This window comes from Eschrichtius robustus, chromosome 1 (genome assembly GCF_028021215.1).
Source record: "Eschrichtius robustus isolate mEscRob2 chromosome 1, mEscRob2.pri, whole genome shotgun sequence".
Taxonomy (NCBI): Eukaryota; Metazoa; Chordata; class Mammalia; order Artiodactyla; family Eschrichtiidae; genus Eschrichtius; species Eschrichtius robustus.
Window position 1 is genome coordinate 29,594,002 of NC_090824.1, and position 14,708 is coordinate 29,608,709.

The 14,708-nt window shown below is 48.5% G+C and overlaps 1 protein-coding gene across 1 annotated transcript in view; it reads left to right on the forward strand.

Annotated features, from left to right (window-relative positions):
• Positions 1–14,708, forward strand: part of DPF3 (double PHD fingers 3) — a 197,986-nt gene that overhangs the window by 78,632 nt on the left and 104,646 nt on the right. Inside the window, 1 exon segment of the mRNA XM_068562581.1 lies at positions 9,633–9,639. Within this exon segment, the coding sequence (XP_068418682.1) occupies positions 9,633–9,639 (7 nt within the window).

The window sequence follows — 14,708 nt, forward strand, 5'->3', positions numbered from 1 at the left end:
CCAGTTACCTCCCTGAGGTCATGGTGATGCCTTCGGCCAGGGGGCAGAGGAACAGGCCTTGTCTTTGCTCTGAGCCTTATCTCTCTAGCTGCTATCTCTCTTTTTTTTTTCTTAGTTCTTTGAGCCACTTAGTGTCCCTCCATAGCCACCCTGGACTCCTCATATCTTTGCTTCAAGGCCCGAGCCTCACAGATACATTTGTGGACGTCTGCCTGCAATGACTCCAAGTCCAGACACCAAAGCACAGCGCCCGCATCCTCAGTAACTCTTTCTGTTTGTGTGGCTGCTGCCCAGATCTGAGTAGATGCTGAGGATTGAGGAGAGGCCACTGCCTTGGGCCAGTTTTTCATGTGATGTAGCTGCCCGTGAATGCCAGGAATGGTTCCTTCTTGTGCCGCAGTATCGGTGGGATTATGTTAACCACCCTGGCTTGGGAGGGAGGAGAATAACTGCGGGGTGAACGCTACCCAGAGAGTCTTGTCCCCTAGTGTTCCAAAGACGAAAGCCACATGGAATTAAGCATGTGGTTATTTCCTTTCCCGTATTATCAAGTGATCCCTGAATGCAGTGGCCTGAGGGTATTATTCTTTGTCTCATGCCTATTTGTAGGTAGGCTCAGTTTGCAAATACATAACCACTTGCTTGTCTGCCCATCTACCATCCATCCATCAGTTCATCCATTGGTTGATTAACTGATCTATACATTCATCCATCCAACCATCCATCCATCCATCCATCCATCCGTCCATCCATCCATTTAAGGAGACAAGGCAGGTAAAGTAAATGAGGAAAATGGGCTTGTTAAATACAATAGGGAGTGGTGGGGACTGTGGTGAGCTGGAGAGTGCAGTTTACTGAGCTGCCATATATAATATTCTCTGGCTCTGACCTCTCAGGTTTGATGTGTGGCACCTGATGGCCATAGTGAACCATCTTTATCTCAAAAGCATTTGGGTTGGAGTGGCCTAGAGCTGTTTGGTTGGGGCCCCTGGCCTCTTCTTCAGCCTTGTCTAGAGTGTCTCGGTAAAACCAGACTCTGGAATGTGCATCAGTCAGGGCTTTTAAAGGTTGCAAATGGCAAGAAACTCAACTCGAACTGCTTAAGCACAAAGAGAAATGTAGGGGCTCATGAAACTAAAAGTTCGGTAGTACATCTGCTTCATTTGGGCCTGGATCTAAGGGCTCACCTAGGTCATCTGGATTCCCTCCACCTCCCCTCTCTCTCAGTTCTGCTTTCCTCTACATCTCCTTTGCAGAGAGGTCTGCTTCATGGGGGTCTCCCAGCAGCTTCGGATATACAGTGTGTTAGCTTTTCCATACCAAGAGAAAGTAAGTGCCTCTTTCTCACAGCAATTCCAAGTCTGGCCCAAATTTGCCTGCCCTGGACCACATGTTCATTCATCTTTGAAGCAATCACTAAGGCCTGGGGAGGTGGTTTTCTCACTGGCCAGGGCTGGGTCACAAGCCTCTCTCTAAAGTTGAGGGATGAAGTGGGGTTGATTTTACTCAACTGATGGTGGGGAAAGCTGGTTCCCTGGAGGAAATCGGAAGTGTTGTTACTGGAAGGAGGTGGAATGGCAGCTTGGCAGACAGATAACCCAAGCCCAGCACAGGGAGGATGGGTTGATGCACCGTCTCTGTGATCGAGACCCAGGACACTGAGCAGGACCAGAGCTGCCCACTCTTCAGCCCTACCCGCCTGGCTTGAGTAGCGACCACCCCTGACCTCTGTCCAGCCCTCATCAGGCACAGGATGAGTGTAGCACAGGGCTTAGTGGGCACAGACTATCTCTCCTCTATGCTCCGAGACGCTTGGGTCTAAGGAAACCTGACGCTCACCCCAGAACTATGACTTTCAAAGGTTTTGCAGTTTGGGAGAGGGCAGTAAACCAAGAGGGTCACAAAGTGCTCAGAGAACTCTGTGAACTTCCAACCTGGTCCTGCCATTGTAGGAGGGGTCGCCAAGACTCATTTCAACAGTGCCTGACTTGGGCTTGGAACTCGGCTACGCTGATCCCATGACTGGGCCCAAGGCAGGAACTGAGGCTGTTGGAAGAGCCCTACTTGGAATTTGGAGACTTTCATTTTCCACCCTGGGCAGAAGCTGCTGGAAGAAGAGTGGGACCAGGCTGTATCCTCAGCAGCTGGCAGCCCCTGGTGTGGCCTAGTGGGGACCCAGAGTTCTCTATTGGGACTTTGGTCCCAGAGAGTAAATCAGGCAGGTGTCAGGTTTGACCTTAGTCACATGGAATCCTCAGTGCCAGAAATACCACCTCTTGGATTGAGCAACAGTTTTCCCCTCACCATCAAGGATAATTTTAACTGTTTCCTACCTTGTTTTTGTTGTTGTTGGAAAGATGGCTACCAGAGAGCAAAATGTGGGAAGAAAGATAGAGAAAGGGTAAATGGAGCTTATAGAAGGATATATTTATAAAAGCACTTGAAACTGTCAATAAGTAAAACTCTGCTTATTAAGAAGTAGAATCATTGATGGCGAAAAGCACCCAAGAGGCTTCACATTCTATCTCGTTTGCTACAACAACTCAGTGAGGGGATGACAGGGGAGGGTCATTTTCTTTTTAATATCTATTTTACAGAGGTAGAAATGGTAATTAAGAGAATTAGTAAAGTCTTGCAGTTATTGGGAAAGTTGAGTCTAGAACTCAAATCTCTAAACAACTAGTCTAGTTTTTTAATCACCGTACCCTACATTATAACTTCAGGTGAAACTTTCTTTTTCACTTGACTAAACTTGGTGAAAAAGAATGTTGACTGAGAAGAAGAAAGGAAGTGGGTCTTTTTATTAGGTATCTCACAACCCAATTTGAGAATATTCCTTAAACCAGGGTATCTCAATAGAATTATGCGATCTGACATAGTTTCAACTTTCCAGCATGTCATTCATTAATTCACAGTTTTATTGATTTATTGATTCAATACTTTATTCATGAAGCAGTTACTGTGTAACTGTTATGTGCCAGGCCTTGTATTGGCTATTGAGGACATAAAGATGAAAGAGACACTGGTTCCTATTAGTTTTGCTTCTTACCAAAACGCCCCAAGGCTTAGTGTCTTCAAAGAGCAACCATTTATTTTGCTTACTATTCTGTGGGTCAACAGCTTGATCTGGGCTTAGCTGGGTGGTTCTTCTGATCTTGGCTGGGCTCACTTATGTGTTTCTGGTCAGCTGCTGAGTAGGTTGTGGGCTGGCTGGAGTAGAAGAGCCTCAGCCAGGATGGCTTATCTCTGCTCCACATCTATATTCACCCTCCCGCAGGCTAGCCCACTCTTGTTCACATGCCAAGCAACTAGGCAGGCTTCCAGGAGAGCAGGGTGGAAGCTTGCAAGGCCTCCTGAGGCCTGGGCTTGGAACTGGCACAGCCTAGCTTCCATTGTATTCTACTGGCCAAGGCAAGTCAATGAGTGTATCCTAGCAGACTCTGCAGCTGCAGGAAGGCAATTTTACTTAGTGTCCGATCCAGGTGCTATGCTTAGTCCTATCCCCTACATGCCTTGCTTCTCACCTTACCCTGTTGGGAAGACCTACCCTCTCTCCTTTTTCCTTTTCTCTAATTCTACCTACCTTTCAGATTCTACCTTCATAAAACCTTCTGGGGATGATTCTAGACTCAACTGACCTCTCAGTTCTTTTTATCAGCAACAGTATTTATAGATTACATTTAGCACTCACAGGGTATTTGAATTAGGGGCTGAAGATGTAAAGAATATCCCTGTCCCCAAAGAGGTCTACTTTCTAGGAAAACAGAAATAATAATAATAATAAGCAAAACCTACCTCATAGACTTGTTGTAAGGATTAAATGAATTAATATGCACAATGCCTCTCAAGGTGTCTAAAACATGGTAAGGGCTCCATAAATCCGACGTGCTGAGGGTTTTATGTGATATTTAACCATCCAACCATGTAAAAGGCAAATTTTCCTATCTCCTTTACAGATGAAGAAAGGGATGCTCAGATAAGTTATACAGTTTTCCTGAAGTCATGCAGCTAATTTAGCAGGAGATCTGAGATTCAAATTCTAAAACTCTTTTTAACCTCACTTGAGATACTTCAGTGAAGGAATCAAGTGACTCACGATGATGTTGTAAGATAAAGTCCTTTTTTCCTTGGGTCCTGGCCTCAGTTTTCCCGTCTACAAAATGGGAAGGTAGAAAGATTCATAATGGGAACTGTTGACTGTAACCTGCAGCCCAAATTGATCACAATACAAACTAAAATAATCTGCAATTATCTGTAAGAGAAAAAGACACATAGGGGAATGGAGTATGAGTTTGTGGAAGAGAAGAGTACTTGGGCCTCACACTCTTCTTTCTGCAGAAAGTAAACTGAGATCCCTGTTTCTGGACTATGTCCTGACTAGGAAATTCTGAGCATGAATTTAGGTCTTTGGGTGTCTCTGCTGGGGCCCCTCTGGCCTCATAGGGTCAGTCTGCGTTGGGCTGAGTGGCCCTTCTGCTTCCTAGGGCCTGACAGGGCCTGCTGGTATTTGCTGACAGTCAAGTAGTTCATGTCAAACTGGTTTATTTAGTGACTGGGCTGATAAGAGCAGAGTAACTGACCAATGGGGCTAGTGGGTAGCTCATTGATTGCCATTCACTAAGCATTTATTGTGAACCCAGCGTAGAGAGAAGGGTGTGTTTCATTCTTTATTCCTTATGATATAAGTGGTAAGTTAGTACATACTTCTAGTTGGGGAAATAGAAGCTGACACAGACACTGAGTAATGGAGCTAGGGCTGGGTGTCCAAAGCCCGTGCCCTTAGGCACCATATGCCTTCCACTTTAATTAGATTTTTTTTCTCAAAGTAGGACATCTTCAATATTCTTTTTATTTTTATTATTTATTAATTTATTTAAAAATTGAACTATAGTTGATGTACAATAGTGTGTAAGTTTCAGGTGTACACCTTCAATATTCTTGAGTTTAGGGAGGAACCTTACTCTTCACAGTCTCACTGTTGCTGTAACAGTTCTCCAGTGCCCTTTGCAGCAGAACCCACCTTTGGCGGACAGACTAGGGGCCCCTCAAAGATGTCCACACCCTAACCCCTGGGACCTGTGAATATGGGGAAAGGGACTTTGCGGATGTGATTAAATTAAGGACTTTGAGATGGGGAAGTTATCCTGGATTATGTGGGTGGTCCCGATGCAGTCACAGGGGTCCTTGTAGAGGGAAGCAGGAGGGTCAGAGTCAGAGATGGTGATGTGACAGGGGAAGCAGAAATCGAAGTGGTGCAGTGGAGGGAGGAGCCACAGACCAAGGAATGCGGGTGGCCTCTAGAAGGTGGAAAGGGCAAGGAAGCAGATTCTCCCCTAGAGCCTCCAGAGGGAGCACAGCCCTGACTACACCTCGATTTTAACCCTCTAGGACTCATTTCAGACTTCTGACCTCCAGAACTGTCAGATATAAATTTGTGTTTTCTTATGGCACTAAGTTGTCATCATTTGTTCTGACCTCCAGAACTATCAGATATAAATTTGTGTTTTCTTATGGCACTAAGTTGTCATCATTTGTTACATCCAGCAGCAATAGGAAACCACTGCACCACCTTTCCACATGTCCTGTTGAATATTCCAAAGTTCCAACCTGCTAAGGCCTTTTCCTCTTTTGTGACCAAGTGCGCTTTAAGCAAAGGGGATAGAAGCCCTTGACCCACCACTGGGAAGATCTGTGCTATGAGTTAGGTTCCTGCTGGTGCGGATGGTTTGTACTGAATCAACCACACACTCACGGTTGAGCTTCTGAGCACTGATCCTATTGGCTAGACAGCTGACTGGTGGTGGAGGTGCTATCTGAGCCAGTGGCATTGAGCTATTTTATTTTTTAATACATTCTGCTGCTCTTCATCCTTGTGGACAGAGAGCCTAGTGGAACAGACAGTCCTGTCTGAGAGTGACGCCAGCTGTCTTTTCTGCCACTGGTGGTAGCAGCGAGTGGAGGTGAGAACCCAACTCATAGTAACAAGAGCTAGTATTTACTCATTGCTCGCAGTGAGGTTATCTCATCTGTTCTCAGTGATCTACGAAGACGGTCCTATTATCCCCATTTTACAGATGACGAAAGTGAAGCTCAGGTCAACAAGTCAGACAACGAATACATGAGGAGCCGGGACTCAAACCTGGCCTCCTAATGCCAGCGCCCAGCCCTTCACTGAAATGCTTTGCTGCCTCTCAGTGGTGTGGCATGCATGGAGTAGGCACTCCTGACACACTTACTGGCTCAGTGAATGAATGGCTGTCACTCAGATAGGCCAGGAACAGCTTTGTGAACCCCCATCCAGGAGTGGTAGGGTAGACTGAGGGGCTGCCAGGAAACCCAGCTGGACAGAGAGGAATTTACTCCTGCTGGTGCAAAGATAACATGGAGCTGGCTATCTCACTTAGCATCTTGTGCCTGGACTTGTGGGCGGGCCCAACTAAATTCTTGTTGAGTTTGCTGGTGTCTTCTCTCCAACAGAGCTCCAGACACCAAGCAGGAGGTGGGGATGGTGATCTCTCAAGGTCTCCCTTTTCCTGGGGCTTCTCTCACCCCATCTTTGGATGCTCCAAAGGGCCCAACTAGGGTGGGAGTTGGGTGTGGGCTTATTAATTTCCTTTCTTCCTCCCTGAATATGGAAGAGAGATGGGAGGAGAGTGATGGTGGATTTAAACTTAGTGTGAAGCTGTCGGGGGAACCCACATGGCCTTTGCCTGCTTAGAAATTACCTATGTCCCTAATAGATTGCCAGCTTGTGTGGGTGCTTCCTCCCTTTTGCTTTCTTTTATGTCTTGCTTTTGTGACAGAGAGTTTACCACTGATGAACCTCATGGCAGATAATGAATAGAAGGCAAGTGACCCCAGCTGTCTCTGCCCCTCCTACCATCCCCAGGAATGTCTTGTCAGCCATAGTGGTCTTCTTTGCCCAGCCAGTTCCTATGGGCCGCTGCTGCTTCATTAAATTGCCTCATGACTGCTGTCTGACAGTTTTGGTTTCCTTCCTCTCCAAATCTCCCTCAACTTATTACTTCATTTGCAGCACTGGTCAGAACAAGGCAATTCTATTGATTTTCCTTCTTCTGTTCTCAGTTTCTCTGTATATTAATTGGGTCTAATCATGTTTGCCATTCTCCTATCTTTAGGGGAGATTAAATTGTTGGTGTTTAAAGGGAAGGGCAGGGAGTGTTTTTGATTAGAGTGAGAGTATTCAAATTACAGTAGTACACAGATTTAGAACAAGTTTTGTGTGTTTCAATATATATATATTTTTTAAAGGACATTTTCTGTTCTAGGTGTTTTCCAAACAGTCTATAAAATGCTGTGGGAGCCATTCACCTAGAGACGTCACATCAATGATTTCAGATTTGGAGGGACTAGGGGAGAGGAGATTCAGGACGGCTCTGGAGATTTGGGCCCCATCTCACTCTGGGTCACTGGAAATGGCTTCTGCTAGTTGGACCTTTTCCTGTCAGGACACATCAGACAGGGCCACGGCGACACCCGAGCTTGGTGGGGGTGGAATGGTCTGGAGGAGCAGGTGTCACTGCTGCCGGGTCCTGGGAGTGCTTTGTTACTCTGGGGAACGAGCAGGCCAGCAGTCATGTGGACCGAGGTCAGGAGGCTGTGCCGAGCTGGGTTCTCCAGGAGCCCAGCAGCCAGGACCAAAGCGTGGACTATTTTGGGCTGTGTGGTGACAGAGCTGGTGTGTGTGTGTGTGTGTGTGTGTGTGTGTGTGTGCGCGCGCGCGCGTGCATGCATCCTCATGAGTGTGTGTCCTCCAAAAAATCACTCCCAAGACCAAAAATGTGTTTTTTTGCCATTGCCTTCCAAATAACAAACAAAGTCTTTAGTCCCTGAATTGGGGGAATGGGGAATATCAGGTCCCACAGCAGGGAGACTTCCTCCCTTTTTGTTTCCACCTGGTCCCTCCACCTTCCCCTTCACAGTTGCCTCATGACTGTCCAGGGCAGGGGCGTGGAAGGTCCCAGCCTGCGGCGGGTTTTGTTGAAATGCTGGTGCCCCAGGACGAGCACACAGCTTCCTGCTGGCTCTGCAGGTTCCCGACTCCCGGCTGGTCAGTGCTCGCTGTGGCCAAGCGATGCCATGCCCCTTGGACAAAGTGATTCCAGGCAGCACGGGGCCCTCCACACCCTTCCCTAGCCCATACCCAACTCCACCCGACTCCCGTCTGGCCATGGGCGGCCAGTGACTCTGAGCTGCCTGCCTGGACTGGGTTCGAGTCTGTGGCGCTCCTGCGGAGTGAAGTGCTGGGCTGTGAGAATGCGTGGACTGGTGGGAAGTTAAAGTCTGTGGCCTCGGACTGACCTGTATTCTAATCCCAGCTCTACCACTTAGTAGCTTTGGTTAAATGCTCTGTCCTCTTTGAGCTGCAGTCTCCTCATCTGTTGATTTTAGGGCGAACGTCTGCACGTGGCAGCTGAGTTCTGTACCTGCCGCACTGTGGCGGCCCGACAAGTGGTACTGTCATCACTGAAGTTAGGAGGTTGGCTTTGTTTGAGTTACTGGTGCATCATCTGCAGGGTCCCCAACAGCCTGCCCAGGAGAAGCCTGAGCCCAGCAAAGGAGACCCCTACCCTGGACCTGATAACCTCTGCTTTCATTCTTGTCCCAGGCAACAGCTTGTTGTGGTCCTTGCAGGGCTGCCGTGGAGCGCCCCTTTCCCCCCAGTATTGCCTCAGTGGTTGGCAAAGAGCAGAGGCTGCCAGGAAAACCTTCCAGCCAGCAAGTCAACGTTTATTTATAGGTCTTGGAGGGAGGCAGCCCCCAAGCCATGAGGAAGGGCCTGGCGGAGGCAGCCGCAGTGAGCAGGGGCAGCAGAGGGGGCAGTGGCCATGGCTGGGGGACTGGAGGAGGAGGTGTTTCTGTGTTTCAGGGTTCCAGCAGAAAGCCGCAGACTGCCCCGGAGGAAACGAGGAGTGTTTAATAAGATGGCTATTTATGAAAATGCGGACAGGGAAACATACAAGGGGATGGCAGCACCCCAGGACGAGGTCGAGGGGAGAGGGGAAGGTCACTGGGATGGCAGGGGGTAGCTGTGTGGAGAGGGCTGCCCGACAGGAGCTGGGACCTTCAGTAGATGTTGCAGTCACCCCACAGTGACCCAGTGAGGAGGCGACTGGGGGAATTAAGCACCCCATCTCACTCTTTTCCTTCTCTCTGATCTGCCGCTGGCCCAGGCCACCAGAAGCAGAGGGGAGGGAGCAAGTGGCTGACCATACAGGACTCCTGGGGGGACTCAGCCCGAAGAAGTATGGCAGAGAGAACCTAGAAGGGCCAATGCAAGACACTCAGGAGGCAGACAGAACGGGGACTGAACTCACCCTGCTTCTGTGTGGTCTTGGGTGAATGTGTGACCTTGCTAAGCCTCAGTTTCCTCATCTGTAAAATGGGAATGGTAAAGACATTCTCTGTCTCATAGTGGGATACAATGAAATACTAAGTACTCAGCAAGATTCCTGGTACACTGTAAAGGCTCAATAAATGAAAATTGAACAGATCGGAGGGTTTACAGGAAAGTGTCCAACTGAGCAGCTGCCATGTGTTCCGTAAGGCCCAGTGGTATGTCATTTATCCAGTGCCTACGGGATATTTATTGAGTGCCTCCTCTCTGCCAGGTACCCAGTCTTAGGCACTGGGAATACTGGGGTGAACAAACCAGACCAGCCTTTCTCCCCGGGAGCTGATGTATCTAGTGGGGGGAAGACAGGTAGCAAGTAAATATAAATAAAATAAGTTTTGATAGTTGGCAAGGTGCTGAAAAGGCCATAAACCAGAGAGGTGGGTTAAGAATGGGTGCTGTGGGTTGGGAATTTGGGGAGGGCCTTTCTGAGGGGGTGGGCTGAGCGCAGCAGGAGGAGCAGAGGCAGCCAGCCCTGTGACGGTGAATAGAGGGTGCCTGTAGAGGGAGCTGCAGGTGCAAAGGCCCTGAGCGAGGAGGAGGTTGGTGTCTCTGGGGCAGACAGGTGGCTGGAGCCCAGCATGGGGCGAATAATGGCGTCTCCCTGCAGGGTGGACGGGCGGACGGGCACCTACACATGTGCAACTACACATGCGCAACGACAGTTAGCTGATGGCTGTTCTTATTATCACTTTAAGAAAAATTATTATTTTAGAAAAGAGTAGTGTAAATAAGTGGGTAGATACAGTATAAAATGTTCCGATGGATCGGCAAACATTTACTGTCAAGGCAGCATGAGTGGAATGCTGAAGAGCGGAGATTCTGAGACAGATGGCCTGCTCATATCCTGACTCGGCCACTCCCTAGGTTATCTTGGGCTCATGACTTAAGCTGTCTGAGCCCCAGTGTCCTCACCTGAATGATGGGGGATAGGAAGAGCATCTCTCTCATGGGGCCATTGTGCAGATGAAATGCATCTCTATTTCTTTTTTTTTAAAATATTTTTTATTAAATTTGATTTCGTCTGTGTTTTGCACTTTTTATTATTATTTTTAAATTAATTAATTTTTATTTTTGGCTGCGTTGGGTCTTTGTTTCTGCACGCGGGCTTTCTCTAGTTGAGGCGAGCAGGGGCTACTCTTCGTTGCGGTGCGTGGGCCTCTCATTGCGGTGGCTCCTCTTGTTGCAGACCACAGGCTCTAAGCGCGCGGGCTTCAGGAGTTGTGGCTCGCGGGCTGTAGAGCGCAGGCTCAGTAGTTGTGGCGCACGGGCTTAGTTACTCCGTGGCATGTGGGATCTTCCCGGACCAGGGCTCGAACCTGTGTCCCCTGCATTGGCAGGTGGATTTTTAACCACTGCGCCACCAGGGAAGTCCGTATCACTATTTCTAAAGCGCTTAGAACAGTGCCTGGCCCGGTCAGTGGTACTGCTGAGGCTCAGGAGCAGATGCTGGCACAAGGGGACTTGAACCAAGGCCTGCTCTCAGGAGCTCACAGTTGGGGCTGGGACATGTGTTTATAGAGACCCCGGCCCCCCAAGGCAGCATGTGATGGTTACTGCATAAATGGCCAGACCATTACTGGAGGGAGCCATCATCGGAGGGCTGGGGGTGGGGACAGAAGGCTTTGAGGAGGGATGTGAAGACAAAAAAAAAAAAAAAAAAAAAAATTAATGCTAACCGGATCTGCTGGCATCAGTCAACTGAAGACAAAAATAGTTAAATCAGTCTGCCCCAAAACATTGCTTCTGCTTTTCCTGTGTAGCCTTTTGCTGCATCCCCTGGCCCGGCCTCAACTTATCTCTCATGTCTATCAACACGGGACAGCCCACCAGCCTCCTCGGTCAGCTCCAGTGAGCCTTTAAATCTGCTGGAAGTTGTTGAGACTCTTCTACCCTCAACTTCCCCCAGGCCAGAGAGGCGAGGAAAGGTTAGAGGTCAGAGGACTGGAGCTGGGGAGCTGGGAGGGCTGGGTAGAGGTGGAGGGCAGGGTGGGTGGAATTAACCAGAACCCTGTGTTGTCTGGCAACTGGCAGATTCTTCTGGTAAGATAAGTGGAACCCTCTGCAAGGTAATTATTAGAGAGCATAAATTCCCCAGATAACCTGTCCTCAGAAGAGATATTGATGACTGTGGGGCAGGCAGGTGCTCCAGGTTGCTCCCTTTCTGCAATATTGACTCCTGTCCCCGGCCTCCTCCTCCCCCTCCTCTTCCTCCTCTGTTACCTTTTCTCTAATCAACTGCCCTGCCCATCCTTCTTCCCCCACAGACGTCAGCCTCTGGCTCAAGGTGGCTCTTCTGGACCTTTCTTTCTTTTCACTTGCCTCTCAGCTCGCTTAATGACGGAGTTCCCAGAACACAGCACGGCCACGTGCATCCCTGGGGTTGAGCAGGATTGATGGACGAGGTGCAGCCCCCGTGGGAAGGAGTTTCTAAGAAGAAAAGGAGGCTCTGAGCTTCGCTTGGGTCCAGGTCCCCAGGACGAGTCAGGGTTGGGCTCAGTGAAGGGCCTGGACTGGACCTGGTCCTGGGGATTTTAGATCAGGTACTTAGCAGTGCAGGCAGGTGGTAAGTACCTGTTGGTACATCGCTGCTTTTACAGTACTTTCTGAAGCCCCCTCTTCTCTCCAGGGCTGATATTCTCTAAATATTTATTTAACAAATATAAGAAGAGGCAAAGGGCTGGCTGAGGGGCCACCAGAGAAGCCGGGTCACTGGAGGCAACCTCTCCTTTCTTGTCCCAAACAATTCACTTCTGGCCCCTGACTTGCACCCCAATTCTTGACCGAACTGGACATGTCTTCCTTAGAAGCCCATTTCCTGCCATCACTGACCATGTTCTGGGTGGGGGGATCTCACTGTTCTCTGACTCTAAACAGCTTATCAGTAGGGTGACCTGATCATTTATCAGCCACGCAGAGGCACTTCTGAGAGGGAAAGCATGAGTTATTAGCAGTTATGCCAGGACCTCGATGGGAACCAGGACTGTTCCACACAGACCGGGTCCTACTTCTTGAAGTTCTCTGCCGGAGGTAATGCTGGTAAATATAAGCCTCTCCAGCTTTCTACATTCCTGGTGGTGTTTTAGTATGACTTAGAGATTGGACCCAGGGTGCTGCCTGGCTGACCTGCCTTGTCCCTTAATTTGGCTCTGTCCATATTCCATCATTTGGAATATGTGAGGATGATTCTCCATTTGACAGATGGGATCCCAGGGCTCAGAGAGGTTGAGAGACTTGCCTACCCACAGTGATTAAGTTCCAACTCTGACCTAGAACGGAGGTCCAGCCTTGATTCCCACCTCAGCCTATCGGGGGCCAAGCACCATCCCTCTGTTCCATGGGATGGACCATCCTCATCAAAACAGCCAAGGGCTGGGATGCTTCTGTCAGCCTTATGCTGATCCTGACCACTTTCTGGAGAAGAGAGAGATGGATGAGAGAGGCAGGGAAGCACCCGGGGCAGAAGAAGCATAAATGAGAGTCTCTGCTGTGCCTGGTTTTTCCTGACGATTTTATTCAGAGTGAGGGGGGGCGAGTGGGTTTTAACACCTCCTGTTTGACAGAGAGCACCCCAGGGAGGGGCACGGCTCTCAATTCCCCCACTGCCTCAGCAATAGTCGTTAACTCATCAGGAGGAAATGAAGTCCGTGCAATTGTATGAAGCATCATTTTGCCCATTGGCCGAGAGTATTTCCTAAGTGAAAAAGGGCTTTCAAGGGAGGCTAGAAAAAAATGTTCAGTGATGAGTTTTACTTGCTGTGGTTAATGATAATTATTAAATAGGTAGGGTGAGCTAGTGCTTGTTTTCCTTATTATTAGCTGTAATTTATGGGTTTTTATTAAGTTGTACCCAGCTGGGATAATTGTAAAACTATCTGCTTAAGACTCTTTGGCCTCCCATTCTATTTTCTTTCATTCCAAAGGTGGAGTCTTTTCATTATTCAAGGCTTATACTGTAAACCAGGAGTTGGCAAACTTTTTCTGTAAAGATCCAGAAGGTAAATATTTCAGGCTTTGCAGGCCATGCGATCTCCATTGGAACCACTCAGTTCTACCACAATAGCATGAAAGTGGCCATAGTCAGTACATAAATGAATAGGTGTGACTGTCTTCCAATTACACTTTATTTATAGAAATTCACGGTGGGCTAGATTTGGCCCAGGGACTGAAGTTTGCGGACCCCTACTGTAAACAGTGGAGAAGTCCCTGAGCTGGGAGCCTGGAGGCTGAGGACTGACTCTCAGCCCTGCCCCTGTGTGACTGGAGGAAGTAACCTCACCTTTCTGGTTGTTGGTTTTCCTTGCAATACAACAAAGGCATCAGACCAGATGGTCTCTAACGCTCTGGGGTTCTTAACTCTAACCCTAGTTTATGATAACCTGACATCTTTCTTTTCCTCCCTTCAGTAGATGTTCAGACCCACAGGGCCTCTCAGAGCCCATCACCACTTGTCCACCTTCGGGATGGCTGTGGTTTCTAAACTACACCATGACATTTTGTCTTTCTCTGATGGTATCTTCTCAGGCAGCCCCGTAACCAACCTACTTCTTGAGTTACTGAGGATGACTCTGTGACTGGAAAGTTTACCTCTGGACTGTTTGGCAGTTTGGGAAACTGAGGCCCCAAAAAGAGAAGTAGCTAAGATTACCCAGCAAATCGGTGATGCTCTTAGAGAAACCAGGTGCCTCCAAAAAAAGAAGTATTGTTCAAGTCATTCCAGTTCTGGAGGCTCAACTCACCGTGAAAGGGCGGTGGTGTCCCTGTGGGAGGTTGATAGTGTAGCAGCCAAGAGCAAGACTGAAATTGCCTGGGCTTCTGTCTTCACAGTGCCACTTAGAACCCTAGGCACGTCGCTTAAAACTCTGAGCCTCAGTTTCCTAATCTGTGAAATAGGGGGAAATAGAAGGATGGGGTTGTTGTGAGGATGAAATGAGATTATACATGTAACGTGCTGAGAACAGTGCCTGGCACACATAGTAAGTGCCCAACAAATGGAAACCTTGCCACTATTATTTTTATGATCATTATCATTTTGTCATCCTTCTGTAAATATGTTGAGGGTGTCTCGTCCTCATTTTTATACCAGACTCATCTTCACCTTTTGGGTTGGAGATGTGGGCTGAATGCTTTTCTCCTGTTCTGTATGTTAAGTGACTCTTGATGAGGTGGAAAGACTGGGGGAAGAAGATGAGAAAAGGCATGGGAGGGGAGGAAGGAAGGGAGGGAGGGAGGGAAGGAGGAAGGAAAGATGGAAGGAAGGAAGGGAGGGAGGAAGGGAGGGAGGGAGGAAGGA